This window comes from Paroedura picta, chromosome 2 (assembly GCF_049243985.1).
Source record: "Paroedura picta isolate Pp20150507F chromosome 2, Ppicta_v3.0, whole genome shotgun sequence".
NCBI classification, from domain to species: Eukaryota; Metazoa; Chordata; class Lepidosauria; order Squamata; family Gekkonidae; genus Paroedura; species Paroedura picta.
Genome location: NC_135370.1, coordinates 62,369,518 through 62,385,162, shown reverse-complemented (window position 1 = coordinate 62,385,162; position 15,645 = coordinate 62,369,518). Strand labels below are relative to the sequence as shown.

The window sequence follows — 15,645 nt, the reverse complement described above, 5'->3', positions numbered from 1 at the left end:
CTCCTGCCCCCCACGCACTTCATTACTAAATTTAATTTTTGCATCACCTTGGAATGTTTTGGAGTTCATGTTAATCAAATGATAATCAAATTCAAAATTGAATGATAATCAAATTCAAAGTTGTTAGTACACTTTATAATTTCATTTTCTCTATGTGGACTACTTGGAAATTTTACCAGATTGGTTTGGGAGAGTCTTCCCCTCCCCTTCTAGACAATGTCTACTTCTGTAACCTTTGCTGTTCATTCCATTTCCGTTGTGTTCAAAGAAACACTTTTGAAACAAACTGAGAGGATGGTCATGGTCACAAATCCCTCTCTCAGGTGAGCCACCTGCTTCTTTACACCATCACTGTAGCATGGCTTCGAGTTGGGTGGCCCAAGGCAGACCTGGTGAAGATTAGCACCCATATATCCCTAATAACCTTGATCTGTATGCCTTATAACCGGCAACAGTTTGCCCATGAGTTCAAGGGAAACGCCCTTGCCCCTGCCCAAACCCAGTGCTGATTCAGGCAGAGAAAGTGCCAGGGCTGAACCATTATGTGGTGACAGTTGTACTATACAGCTGAACACCAGTGTTTTAGACCCTAAATATTTCTGTCTCTTAGTCTTAGAGGGGTACTAGCCCTTTAAACATAGTAAATGGAAAGTGCTTGCTGGGCATGGAGGTGCAGCAGCTCTACATAATTTGCCACAGGAGTGTTGGCCCAGAGAATGCCCCTTGTTTTTTGCCATGTGGCCACAGTTGGCATTCATCAGATATTCTGAACATCTCTCTGCTTTTACTTTATCTGAGTGACCAGGAACAGAATCCTCAGCCATTCTTCTACCTAAGCAGACGGAATACTTCGGAAACATTTAGAGGTTGGAGCGGAGGCATTAGCAGCAGTTATTTCACACTGGGCTCCATGGAGGGAAAATAATAATTACTATATTAATTATAATCTGTCTTTCTCGCTGAGACTGAATGCAGATTATGCGCTTAAGTCAAGTAGAATGAACAGGATGAGAAAAGAGCTCTATCTTAAAACTAGTACCACATGCTACAAAGACAACTGAAAGATTGGCTACCATGTTTCTAGTTGGTTGTTTTTGCCTGTCTGAGCTGCAGATTGGATGGGGGCAGGTGCCATAATGGGACAGCAGGTACCATGCTGATTAAGAGACAGTACTGAAATGCAGCATTGGCAGCATAGACCTCTCCCTGCCGTCTGCACCCTCACAGTCCTCGTGTTGAATGGATGCACTATTCTCCCCCTCCCCCCGCCCATCTCCTTTACCTGAACTATTTTGGGAGCTTCGGGATTTGGTGTCTGGGTATATTTCTGTGTACTGAGAAGGACTGGTTGGTTGGTTGGTTGTAAGGGGAATGCCACCTTCTTCTCAGTCATAAGACATCTTGATGTGTGCTGCTAATGAAAGTGTGAAGGCATTGGGACTACTTCCTGCCACTGGCTTTGAATGGGGGTCCATCCATAGGGATGTTCATGGGCAGGGATGGTTACATACAAGCGAGGTGACTGTGCTGTACATTGTGCTGTTTGGTTAAAGCTTCAGATTTTTTTAAAGCTTTATTTTTAGGCACTCTCAATTAGAGGGTTACAGTTCGGAAGTCTTATAGTTGCAGGTAAACTTTAGAAAATGTGCTGATGTGTCCACTCGTCTGTGAGTTTTCCGCCACTCAACTATCTCTCTTCTCTTTGTTATTTTTTAAAAATAGACTGATGTTGTTGTCAACAGTGTTTCCAGAGACCTCAGCCTTGACAAAGGACTGCTCTCCAAAGCTCTGCTGGGCAAGGCAGGGCCAGGGCTCCAGGAGGAATTGGTCACACAAGGCCAAGGGAGAACCATTGCCGAAGGCTGTGTGTTTAAAACAAAAGGCTATGGCCTGGGTTGCTCTTTCGTGCTCCATGCAGTTTTGCCTGTCTGGGCCCATGGTCAAAAATCTGAAGACAAGGTAGGTTAACACATGTGTGCACACGAAAGCTTAACCCTTGAATAAAACTTTGTTGGTCTTGAAAGTGCCTCTGGACTTGAACTTTGTTCTGAAGACAAGGTAGAATTGGATCTTTTGCAAGACACTGGTGTTATCTAAGTGGATGTGATTTTTCAATGCTCATGAAGTATACCTGCTTGTCACAAGAATTCTGGAGGATGCCAAGTGAAGTTGACTGAGATGTGCTGATGGTCACCCAGTAAGTGGGTTTGACAGGGGGCAGTTGGGCATGGGTCCTCTTGTGTCCACAGCTGGCCCTTTTTTAGCCACTCCTGCCTCTTTTTGCAGCACAGTTCCCCATTGTAATTGGATGCTCATGGAGTCCAGGTGAACAACTTTTAGACTGCCAATTCTAAAAGAAACATGTTCTTTTGTTTTCCCATCAGAACTTAGGGAAAATTATTGATGAATGTTTGACCATCACTGAACAGCATTTTCTGACTTCCATCACAATTCCAGCCGTTGGAACTGGCAATTTAGGATTTCCAAAGCCACTTGTTGCCAAACTGATGTTTGATGAAGTGTTCAAATTCAGTCAGAAAAAGAATCCAACAGCCCTTCAAGAGGTTCATTTTGTCTTGCATCCAAGTGACACTGACACTATCAAGGTAACTTCCCTCCATCTGGGGGCTTCTCTGTTCACATGGTTCTTGTGTTTCAAGGTGACTTTGAAAGATAATGGTGCAATCTTACGCAGGCCAGTGGCTGCTGAGATGTGGGAAGACATCAAAAACAGTATAGTAAAGGGTAATGTTTTGATCCTCCCAGATATGCCAGAAGGAATAGTTGTCAAGTAAAAATTGTTGTGACTGTATAATTGTTTCTGAGGATGCAAATAGCTGTGTTGGTCCAAAGGAAGAATAAAAAAAACAGGAACCATATTAACACATCATTTTAAGGTGAATCAAAATATCACAAAACAGTGTAAGGACCTCTTCAAGGCTGAGTTGCAGTCTTCCTAAGTGGTGGATGGGGAATCTTGGGTTCATCTTGTTCTTCTGTGTAGCTCCACAATTGGGACTGGCCATGTATAGATTTGCCTCCCAAAGAAATTTCTAACTTTCAAGCTCTGCAGGACACCCCTCTATTTTCAGCACAAGCGATACCTTGGTGGTGTGATTAAGAGCAGCAGCTTCTAATCTGGCAAACTGGATTTAATTCCCCCATTCCTCCACATGCAGCCAACTGAGTGACCTTGGGCTGGTCACAGTTCTGCTAGAGCTGTTCTTGTAGAACGGTTCTGTCAGAGCACTCTCAGCCTCCTCTACTTCACAGGATATCTGTTGTGGGGAGAGGAAAGGGAGGTGATTGTAAGCGGCTTTGATACTGTGTGTTATGCTTCTAGTCTTTTTGGAAAGTGTATCTCATAGTGTAGCAAACACTGAAGCATGGCTTCCCAGAACAGCCTGAGGGAGGGGAGGGGAAGGGAGGAGGTGATTAGATTTCTGTCTCTGGATTTTCCCATTGCATTATTAGCAGAACAAAATTGACATATAAGTACAAAAATGGTTTACTTGTACAAGTAATATGGGTTGCATATTTCAGGGGAGTGAGAAGTTTGGTGTGTCTTGAGACAATTCAGAGGGTTTTTAAAAATAAAATTATAATTAGATCTGGACTGTAAAATTCTGATTGAATGATACATGTATGAACCTCTGTGAGCTAAGTTAATATAAATTAGTGTATATCTTTAACCGCTCCGCTAGGAGCGGAAAAAATAAAGCAGAAAGGGCCCCGAGGGCGGGCCCTGTACGGGATGAGGAAGGGTGCCAATAGGCCCCTTCCCCCAGACTGACAATTGGAGGGCCCAATCGGCAGGCGCAAAGTGCCTGCTGATTAGGCCCTCCAATTGTCAGTCCGGCGGCAAGGGACCAATTGCGAGGCGCGCACAGCGTGCCTCGCAATTGGTCCCTTGCCGCCGGACTGATGAATCACGCCTCCCCCTCACAGTTCCCTCGCACGCTGCCGGCTGCTGCCATTACCTCACTTTCCCCTCAACCGTCCACATCGCCGCCTACCTGCAGGGAAAGGAGGGCCCAGCGGCCGCGCCTCTGGCGCCAGGGCCGTCGCTGCGCCAGCCGCCACCAACTTCACGCCTCGCCGCTGGCCCCCGCACACGACGGTGCCAACACCCGCTGCCGCCTGAAACGGCTCCGTCGCCGCCCTCCGCCGCACACCCCGCTTTTTAAGTGCACTCTAAATGCTGACTGGTTACTGTTATCTTTTTTCTCCTAGGCATTTACAGATGAATTAAACCTCAGGTTGGGCATGGGCCATAACAGCGTTTCAGTATCCAAGCCTCTACTGGAGAATTCCCAGGAAGGCCAAGGTAAATCCTGACTTTCCAAAGACAAGGAGACAGTTTTCTGGGTGTGAAAAGGGTTCCGACAGATCTCAGTAAGATCTGACACATTTTTAGGTGCCGGCTCTGGTATTCTCAGTTTGCTTTTGAGTCTGTGGAGAAAAGGGAGAGGAGGTTTAACCCTTCTTTACCCCTCTTACATTTCGGGGTAGATGAAATAGGTTTCTCCTCTCAACAGGAAGGAAGGAAAGGAAGGAAAAGACATGTATGTTGAAAACAAGGCCTTGCCCCGCTTTAATTGCTGGTGACAAAGTTTGGAGCCCAGTTGCAGTTGTGGGGATTGACAGGTTAAATGATCTCTCCCGTCTCTGCATGGCCTCAAAGGGAACTGAGGTGGCAATGTGCATTTTATAGATGGCCAGAGTGGCCTAATAGCCCTCCTGCCTGTTTCGACCCATAGTAATTGTTGAATCTCATTTTCAGGAGCAAAAATTGGAAGCAAACAGTAATAGAATGTTAATGAATACCAGCTTGCTTTGACTGACCAGTCTTTCTTTGTCCTTGTCACCAGTCAAATGCTTCCCCTACTCTGGTATGCACAGGAGTTATGGGGAGGCAAATATTCAACTACTGTGAGATACTGAGAGGGTAAGATGCAGTGGGAGAGACTTCTTCTTAGTATTATTTATTTAATTTATATACTGCCTTCCCAGCAGACTGGCTCAGAGCAGTGTGCAACATCTCATCTCATTCATATAAAATCACATAAAATGTTTAAAACAGTTCATTAATTCAATTAATAGCAATTAAAATTAGTTTATAGCAGCAAATGATTTGGGTACTAGATCTTAGTACCAGCTGGTATTGTCAACAGTTGGTATTGACTGTTCGAATTGGGCCATTGTGGTGTTTTTAGATGGAGTTTCCACCAGGATCTCTCCCAGTTGTAAGGTGGCTGTGAGTCCCTGTGGCAGATTTGCATTCCTCATAACATGTAGTTTTGCCTTCACCAAGAGTGTTGGTTTAGGAAGGAAAATATATGAGCTCTGAACAAGTGTAAGTTAAGAATGTGAAAGATTCTGCTTGCATTCATCCAGGATTTGTGGTTTGAGAATGGGCTGGTTTCTATTTCTTCTTTCAGCTTTGAGTGGTGTTTCAGTTACAACTGCTGGAGTTCATGAAATGCAGATTGGCTCAGTTACATTTCAGGTAGTGTGCGGAGATATTACCCAGGAAGCTACAGATGTCATAGTGAACATAACCAATATAACATATAACTCAAAAGAAGGTATGTGAAATAATCTATTAGGTTAATCCCCACACACTTGGAGTTTGGTTTTTGTAATTTGGATGCAGCTGGATGCAATGTTCAGTATATACACTTTCATCTCTCTTAAAATAAAACTTCTAGGGTTGCTAGGGGTGCCTCAGTTGTTGTTTTCAATTTTCTTGTGTGTTAAATATAATTTTCAGTTGTTGCAATACTGAGTGCCTATGGGAAACTTTCTACTGACTTGTTAAACCCTGATAAGAATGGTAATGCCTTTTGGAAGCAGATTTTGAGGGGCTTGTGATGTATAAGAAATCTGATGAATTTCAGATCTGCAACTTTCCCAATAGGTCAGAAAATACTGCTTTGAACTCATTGGGGGACTCCTGTCTGGAATTCACCACTGTAAATTATGCTAAGAGACCTAAATGCAGATCTGATTCTATACTATGAGTTGTACTTCAGTATTGGCTTATGTTTCCCATAAATTGAATGAGGAAAGGCTGTATTCTAATGGATTGACATTGCTATTTTACTTTCTTAGACAAATGTGGTTTTCTTCCTTTTTAAAAGGTGTTTCCAGAGCGATTTTGGAGGGAGCTGGACGTGAGGTGCAAACAGAATGCCTGGTGCTAGGTAGAAGTCTTCTTTGATTAGCCTTTCTGTGAATGAAGTCCTCTTTGTAACCTCAAAAAATCTTAGATTCTCCCCATATATGTGATAGTAGTTGTATCTGTGGACTGAGAACATAATGACAAAAAGATCAGAATTACAATGATTACAGCACATTGGGGTTCATAAAGCCCCCTAAATAAATATGTGGCCTCCAGGGGTTTCTAGACCCCATTTTGTAATCCACTCTATTAGAATATATATTGAAGCCTTGGGGACTTTTATCTAGTGCTTATCAGCAGGTATTTTCATTGAGAGTAGCAGGGGTTGGTAGGAACGGGAGTGGAGTCAGAACATGAATGCCTACCAAAAGAATATGTGAATGCTGTATCAATCCAAAAAAGATTGGGAGTATGAATGTCTTTGACTTAATCAATTGATTGATTGCCACTCTCCCTTGAGTCCTCCAGTTTCCAGTTGGGATAGATACTTGTGAGAATTGGTCCTTGAATAGTTGTCATCTATATATTAACTAGGGGCCAAGCCTGTTGCATTCAGGAATACAGTGGGCCCTAGATTAGGGGGGGGTAGAGTGGAAGAACTCTGTGGACAGGCCCCCCTCCCCCCAGGACCTGGAAAGGCTGCAAGCAGCTGTTATGGAACTCACTGACAGGGGCAGCTCTCAAGCAGCAGGGATCTGCAGCCTCTGAGTCTCAGAAGGAAGTGGAAGGAGGAGGGGGTGGTCCAGGGTTGGGGACAGAAGGTGATTGGCTGGCTGCTGGACAGACAGGCAAGCTGGTTGGAGGCGGAGGCACTCAGAGGCGGGACAGCCACCCTGAGTGGGTGTTAAGCGCAGAGTGGCACTTAAGCCATGAGACATGCTCCTCCTCCAAGGGCTTACAAGAAATATTAAGTGGAACAGATAACAAAATCAGCCGATTCTGAGGATACTTAAATATGGGGACTGGAGCATCGAAGAGACAAGACAGATCTTTAAAAAATAACCTGAAAAGGACTTGCAGAAGAATTATAATCTAAAAATACATGGGCTTTAAAAAAAACCTGACAATGATAAAAGGAGCACCATAAGTTTAAACAACAGCTTCCTTTGGTGGCTATTGCTAGGCAACCAGAAGAAGAAAAGCTGGGTTTTGTACCCTACATTTCACTACTCAAAGGCAGTGGCTTACAATTGCCTTCCCTTCCTTTCCCCACAAGAGAGACACTGTGAGATAGGTGGGGCTAATGGAGCTCTGGCAGAACAGCTCTAAGTGGACTGTGACTAGTCCAAGGTCACCCAGCTAGCTGCCTGTATGACAGGATCCTAGTAGAGCAGCTCGACTGGTGATCCCCAACAGCAGCAAAACTGAGATCAATCCAAGTAGTAAAGAGCAAAGTCAGTCTTCATTGAGGATTGCAACAGAGCAAGCATCTTCTTCAGGAAACACACGCAGCTGGATTATTGGCAAACACAAGGCACAAAGGAAGACATTTTAACTACTTGGGCCCCACCCCCTAAGCTTAATGTGGGAAAGGCGGTTCTCACAAGAGAGATTTTTTGATCTGCAAAACTAGGAGACTGCCAGTCCCTGATTCCCTGATTCTGCCCCAGCTATCGTGTCCCTGGGAGCTGGGAGGTTTTACAGCTTCCAAGGCTAGAGATAACTTTAACATAACATTGGCTAGAGGAGAGCTTCAAAGGGAAAGCCAAGGAACAACGATGGAACAGAGAACACCTGGGAATGGAGGGGGAGGGGGTCACAGCTGAGAGACAGGCCTGGAGGAAGAAACTGGGGAAATTGGCAGGGCACATGACACTGTGGAGGAGTGGGGAATCAAACCTGGCTTTCCAGATTAGAGGCCGCAGCTGTTAACTGCTACATAAATTCCAGCCTTGTTTCTGTCAGTAAAAGGCAGGGAGAGGAGACAGGGCCCTTTGCAAGCCTATTTTGGGTATGAAGAGAAGATTCATTGTGGCTATGCTTGGCTAGGAATGCCAACTTGAGGTTGGAAATTTTAGATTTTGTAGTAGGAGTCTGAGGAGGGCAGGGTTTGGGGAACAGAGACTCCACAGCTGGGTATAGCACTTCCCTTCTAAGCAGCCATTTTCTACAGGGAGACAGATCTCTGTCATCTGGAGTTCAGCTGTAATTCTGGTAATCGCTAGAACCTCCCTGGAGGCTGGCAAAACTACACCTGTAACAATTTCTGGGTGACTTGAATCATCTAACTTGCATGACTCAGCTAGGTCTGGCTGCTTGCTGCAGTTCAGCTAAGAAGAAGTGCAAAGGAGAAGGCTAGCCAGTCCCAGGACTCCCAAGAACGAAACTAACAGGATTGGTACCAGCATGAAAATAAAGGTTCTAACCTCATGTCAAAGAATCTGAATGTTTATTATGCTGACCAAGAATGAGCCAGAAAGGGGTTCCAGAATATTCACCACAATATTCAGTCTTTCCTCCGTAGCAGATTCCTTGTGAGGCTGTACACAATATGTTCAGGTTGTGTTACTATTCCTCAAATATAGTCATCAATGTTTTCTTATAATATCCATTGACACAATGTTGTTGTTTTAAGGGAGGCTACCTGCATAAGAGCCTCTTGTGGCACAGGGTGGTAAGGCAGCCAACATGCTGTCTGAAGCTCTGACCATGAGGCTGGGAGTTCGATCCCAGCTCAAGGTTGAGTCAGCTTTCCATCTTTCCAAGGTTGGTAAAATGAGTACCCAGCTTGCTGGGGGGTAAAATGGTAATGACTGGGGAAGGGAATGGCGAACTGCCCTGTATTGAGTCTGCCAAGAAAACACTAGAAGGCGTCACCCCAAGGGTCAGACATGACTCGATGCTTGCACAGGGGATACCTTTACTTTTACCTGCAGCTTTGCTGGAATATAACCTCCATTCCAGCAAGGACGCAAGGATGTGGGCAGCTTCCCTTAAAACAAGAATGTTGTGTCAATGGATCTTACAAGAAAACATTGATGTAAGCCGCTCTGGTCCCCACAGTGGAGAAAGGTGGTGTATACATGAAATAAATAATATACTTAAAGGTGGGAGGTAGATAAAAGATAGGTTGATGAATGCCTGAGGAGCAGAGATTGAGGAAAGGGAAATGGAAAGAATATGGCGGTTGCCAGAGCTGGAAAAGGAAATAGTGTGGGGAGGGAGATAGAGAGTAAAGTGAGATGCCACCCCATAAATCCTTGAGGATTCCCTACTGTGCAAGTGGGCCTCATTCAACGGCCAGCATCACAAGACTGGGCCACAGTTTTCCTTGCTATTGGTTACCTAGTGGAGGGCTGAGAGGGAACACTTAAGTTGGAAGAAGGTAGGGCTATGAACTCCAGATTAGGGACTTCAGAAAGGTATAATCCCATACACTCCACCCTCCTAAGCATCCAATTCCTTCATGGGAACTGGGTTTGTTAACGTCCAGGTGGGGGCTGGAGATCAGCTAGAACTACAACCGCTTTCCAGGTAACAAAGATCAGCTCCCTGTCCTGGGGCTGAGGAGTAGTGGGGGTGGTATTGCCAGCCATGTGAGCTTACCCTCCCGCGTGGTGTTTTACTTTTTTAAAGAATCTGTGTAACATTCTAAATTTATTGTTTGTTTTAAAGAAACCTCCTGAGAGTTTGGATTGGGTGTTATGAGTTTTGTTGATAACTGCTGCACGTGACCCTGACTAGCTGCATTCCTCAACCAGTGCAGAATTGAGGCACTTGCTTGGGGGTAAATGACACACCTGTAATTATTGGACATGACAAAATGGCCCAGGAAGCCCCCTAGAATGGGAGACTTGCATTTCTATTGATTGTAAGAAAACAATTTTTGTTCCTCATCTTACACATTCTTTTTTTTTCTCCAGCATTGCAGCCTCACAAAAATGTTATATGCACGCAAGGGGGAAATCTGAGGTGTAAAAATATAATCCATCTTGTTGCCAATAATGATATAAAAGCACAAGTTTCTAAAGCTCTCATGGAATGTGAACAAAGATGGTTTACCTCTGTTGCCTTTCCTGCAATTGGGACAGGTCTGTATTTCCTTGAAGTGACTGTGGAAAAACTGAACTTCCAGGGTCTTGGAATTGAACAAGCAACATATAAGAGAACAAGATTGGTGTTGAGGGCTCCCTTAAAACATATACTTGGGTACTTGAAGGGGCAGACTAGATGTATTTTCCCAGTCACCCATTTTCTAATCTCAGGTACCCCCAATACAGATCTTGTGCCCTAGGCCATGCAGCCCCTTAGTACCTGCCTTTGTTGACTAGGCATCTGAACCAAACCACATAGGGGGATAGAATTCAGGAAGAATGCATTATCCATTTGGATTCCTCCCATTCAGACTATGTCAGAATAGGTAGTGTGCCACCTCCTGAGAAGTTCCAGTTAATACAATTCCCGTAGTATAATATTGGCAGAGACAGTACCAAGCCAAACTCTGCCGTCCAACAATCAAGCACCGTGTTATCTAAAAAGCTTTATTCCACTTCAAGTTAATTAGAAAGCGTTTATCAGAAAGCTATATAACGACAGATACATATCAAAATTGGCTAGAGAAACAAGCATAACACAATGCTAGCTACATAGTTAACTTACATTTTATTGTGCATCTCCCCATCTTGAGCTTCTGCTCACTGTTTACAACTTCTACCACCACCATATTTTACAACTGCAAACTCCTCTTGGGCATTGGACTGCTTATTTTTCTATGACACACTTTAGCCATTATTGTTCGTCTGTGCCTTCCACTGACAGAAAAGCCGCTTTACCTGCAGAAGGTTTCAAGCTAAGCATTGTGGTAGGATACAAGGCGGTAGATATATAACTCCAGAGCTTTACAAATCTGACATCTGGATACAATCCATGTTCTGATATTACATGTGCCTCTTGCTGCTGTGATGTGTACCACGTAACTAGCTTCTATACTGGAAATGTTTGTTTAGAGATTATAGTCCTTCGTCCAGACTTCGTCTATTGTACTCTCATTTGTACACTGTGAAATTGCTGAGATTTGTTTAATGTTATGTTTATGCCTCTTGTGGTGCAGAGTGGTAAGCAGCAGAAATGCTGACTGAAGCAGTCTGCCCATGAGGTTGGGAGTTCGATCCCAGCTGCTGGCTCAAGGTTGACTCAGCCTTCCATCCTTCCGAGGTCGGTAAAATGAGTACCCAGCTTGCTGGGGGGTAAACGGTAATGACTGGGGAAGGCACTGGCAAGGCAACCTGTATTGAGTCTGCCATGAAAACGCTAGAGAGCGTCACCCCAAGGGTCAGACATGACTCGGTGCTTGCACAGGGGATACCTTTACCTTTATTTACTTGTGGGCATTTGGCTAATATGCAGAGCATCCCATTTATGAGATGGAATCAGTGAGATTAGTGAGCTTCCAGCATAGTGAGAATTTGCAGTGGTAGAAATGGGGTATATTTTCTACCTCAGGGATCATGGTGTTTCAGGTAGCAGTGAGGGCGAGGAGTCTTTTATATTTCAGTTATTTGTATCTTATCGAAGGTCTGTTATCATTATAGGAAAAGCAGCACGGGATCCAGCCGCAGTAGCTGACGATATGATAGATGCCATAGTGGAATATGCAGGCAAGACTTCTGCCCCAGTGGTAACAATGATAAAAATAGTAATTTTCCAGCCGCATCTAGTAAATGCATTTTATACAAGCATGCAGAAAAAAGAAGGTGCACTCAGCAAGCCTGGTGCTAGTCCACAAAAATCCATTTTCTTTAAAGTAGCAGGTAAGTAGTGAGCTTATGGATGTGGTTTCTACTTGACTACTGAGGAATCTAAAAGTGTGAACCTGTTTTCTGAATTAATGATTTCCTACAGAGTTCTTTGGTTTCAACAAGCCAACCACAGAGGCCAAGCCAGTCTTTCTTTTGGAGAGCTCTGTGAAGCCAGCCATTTTTCAGATTTGTGGCGACAGCCAGAAGAACGTGGAGAAGGCAGAATCTTGGATCAGAGAACTGATTTTGAAGAACCAGAATGAAATCACTGTCTCGGACGAATGGATCTCAAGCTTCAGAGAAAAAGAATATGAGAAACTGAGAGAACTCCAGATGAAACTGCATGTTGTCATTCAGCAAGGAACAGCAAGCTCCCTCCGCATTGGTGGCTTAACCCGGGATGTCCTAAGTGCCAACATAGAAATCCAACAACTGATCCAAAGGGTGAGGAAAGCCCACGAGGAGCAGTCAAAGGCCAATCTTCTCAGCAACCTTGTGGAGTGGCAGTATGAAGACAGTGGCCATTACAAAACCTTTGACAACATGTCAAGCATGCATATAGAAGTGGCATTGCAAAATAAGAGCACACATGACCTAACCATAAGGAACAAACGCTACAGAGTAGACCCAGCTCAGCAGTGGGCGAGAGATGACCAAGGGAGAAGCATTAATATTAAGCGCATCGCGAAAACAGAAGGTACATTCTGGGAGCTTGAATATGCTATTTTCTCTCCTCTGTCCCATGCATTTCCAAAGTATCTACTGACTTATTGGGAAATCCAATATTACAACCACTCATCTGAAGATGTGCCATCTCTTATTGTCCCTAATAGTCTATCTATGCACAGCTATTTCCTTTTGCCTTCATAGTGTCATGTTAGAACTTTGCAAATTAAGATTCTGTATGAAGCACTCTAATCTTGATATCTTTGCAGGGAACCAGTTGTTACAGAGGCAGACTTAAGATGCACAGAGGTTTGATCAAGGCCACTCAGTGAAACCATGACTGAAGTGGGATTCAATCCCAGATCTCAGCTCAACTCTCCCCTTTTGCTTATTTAGTAGTGATTCTTCCGTTTGCACCCTTCTGTGTTGTTACTCATATACATGGCTTTTTTTTGTAAATAATAACAGTGTTCATACGCATATATAATGTTGCACTGATTCCCACCAAGTCCCCTCCTCAGGACTTAAGAGAGCCTCCCCCCAAGGTCCCAGTGCTCAATACTGGTTAGTCGTCATCCCGCCCCCCCCCAAAAAAAAAAGCCCTGCTCAGGTGAAGCTGCCTTATAATGAATCAGATCATTGGTCCATCAGCCTCGATATTGTCTGCTGAGACTAGAGGAGTACCCAGCTATGGGGGTGGAGCACCTTCCCCATGAGAAAAGGCTGAAGAGTCTGGATTTTTCAGTTTAGAAAAAGATGACTAACAAGGGACATGATAGAGGTTTATATAATTATGTATGGAGTGGAGAAACTTTATTGATTGATTTTTTTAATACCACCACTCTTCCAGTGGTCTTGCAGCGGTTTACACAAGATAAAACAATAAAAATAGAATAAAACCCCATTAAACACCCTTTACAACAATAGATCTATACTCTCTCCCCCCCCCCCCCTTCAGCCAGGGGGCCAAGCCTTCTTTCACTGGGAGCGAAGGGCCAGATCTAAAAGGCATCAGGGGGAGATCCTCTGATGAAAACACCGGGACTCCAACCTGGCCTCAACTATACGCCTGGCGGAAGAGCTCTGTCTTGCAGGCCCTGCAAAAAGCTGACAAATACCGTATGGCCCGTAGCCCTTCCGGGAGTTCATTCCACCAGGTTGAAGCCAGGTGGACGTCCCGGGGGTCCAGAACAAAAAGTAAATTCATACCCACAGAGCAAAGAGCTCTGTGGGGGGCATAAGCAACCAAGTGGTCCCACAGGCAAGTAGGACCCAGGCTATGTATAGCCTTGAAGGTCGATACCAGTACCTTGAACTTGACCCGGAAGCAGACTGGCAGCCAGTGCAAATGATGAGGCACCAGCTGAATATGGGCCCCCCATGATGTTTTACTGAGGACCCTAGCAGCTGCGGTTTGTACCAGCTGAAGTTTCCAGATCAGGGCTAAGGGCAGGCCCGCACAGAGCGAGTTGCAGAAATTGACCATTTTTCTTCCTCCCTCAATATACTAAACTCGAGGGTGCCCAATGAAGCTGATGCACAGTAGATTTAGGACAGACAAAAGGAAATACTTCTTTACACAATGTGTCATTAAAATGTGGAATTGGTTGCCCACAGATGTAGTGATGGCCACAGGAATAACAGCTTTAAAAGGGGATTAGATAGATTTGTGGAGGACTGAGGGGAACTTCCACATTCAGAGGCACTAATCCTCTGAATCCCAGAGCCAGGAGGCAACATAAGGGGAAGGACTCAGCCTCTATGCCAGGGGTAGTCAAAGTGTGGCCCTCCAGATGTCCATGGACTACAATTTCCATGAGCCCCTGCCAGCCCTGCCTATGCCTTTTTTGCCCTCCAAAGGAGTTGGCTGGCTACCATGTATGACAGGATTCTGGATTAGATGGACTATTGGTCTGATCCAGCATGGCTTTTTGTACGTTCTTATGACTGGTGGGTGCTCTCCAGGATTTCTGTCTTTCACATTCCATACTAATTGATATTTCTAACTGGAGATGCCAAAGTTAACATGAATCATAGGACCATAGAATAATAGAGTTGAAAGGGACTTCATGGGTCATCTAGTCCAACCCTCTGCACTATGCAAGACACTCACATCCCAATCATTCATTTACTGTAACCTGCCACCCCTTTGCCTTCACAGAATCAGCCTCTCCATCAGATGGCTATCTAGCCTCTGTTTAAAAATTTCCAAAGATGGAGAACCCACCACTTCCCGAGGAAGCCTGTTCTACTGAGAAACCGCTCTATCTGTCAGGAACTTCTTCCGGATGTTTAGATGGAATTTCTTTTGAATTAATTTCATCCCATTCGTTCTGGTCTGTCCCTCTCGGGCAAGAGAGAACAATTCTGCTCCATCCTCTATATGGCACCCTTTTAAATACTTGATGGTTATCAGATCCCCTCTCAGTCGTCTCCTCTCTAGGCTAAACAGACCAAGCCCCCCCCCCCGACCTTTCTTCATACGTCTTGGTCTCCAAAACCCTCACCATTTTTGTTGCCCTCCTCTGGACATGTTCTAGTTTTGGATGTTTTGGATGCTCATCAGATGTTCTACCACTGAGCCATCACAGTGATACGGTGTACTTTCAATGAAGTATGCCTCTCCTTGAAGAGGTACTGTTTGCTGTGGCTTAACCAAGTGCCAATACTGATACATACTGTGATGAGCCCCCACACACACTGCCGCACTCTGAGATACATTTCCTTCCAAAAGTAAAATTCTGTTCCTTCACTGACTGAGTAGCCCAAATAACAGGGTTTCTAGTTTTAAAACAATGACACTGGTTATCCCACCCTGTATCGGATAATTTGGCATTTAGCTCAGCCCTGGAACACCAAGGAACAAAACAGAAGATTTTATTTAACCTACAGGGAAAGGTTTGATGGAATAAGGAGATAAAACTTCATTATAAAAATCCATTGTTCAGTTTGTAGATCTTAAATTCAGACTTTTGAGAGGTATTGGAAGCATTTTCTTAGTTTCTGAGTTCTCCACACTGAGAGGCTTTTGTTTTTGTTTATCTAAACACTTCAGAA

General features: G+C 44.4%; 1 protein-coding gene across 1 annotated transcript in view; it reads left to right on the top strand.

Annotated features, from left to right (window-relative positions):
* The window catches only part of LOC143829447 (protein mono-ADP-ribosyltransferase PARP14-like), a 43,939-nt gene that overhangs the window by 14,371 nt on the left and 13,923 nt on the right, over nt 1-15,645 (top strand). The window contains exons 10-17 of the mRNA XM_077320336.1: nt 1,723-1,959; nt 2,385-2,606; nt 4,234-4,327; nt 5,442-5,588; nt 6,144-6,206; nt 10,048-10,215; nt 11,716-11,934; nt 12,026-12,619. Of these exons, the coding sequence (XP_077176451.1) occupies nt 1,723-1,959; nt 2,385-2,606; nt 4,234-4,327; nt 5,442-5,588; nt 6,144-6,206; nt 10,048-10,215; nt 11,716-11,934; nt 12,026-12,619 (1,744 nt within the window). The remainder of the gene's footprint in view (nt 1-1,722; nt 1,960-2,384; nt 2,607-4,233; nt 4,328-5,441; nt 5,589-6,143; nt 6,207-10,047; nt 10,216-11,715; nt 11,935-12,025; nt 12,620-15,645) is intronic.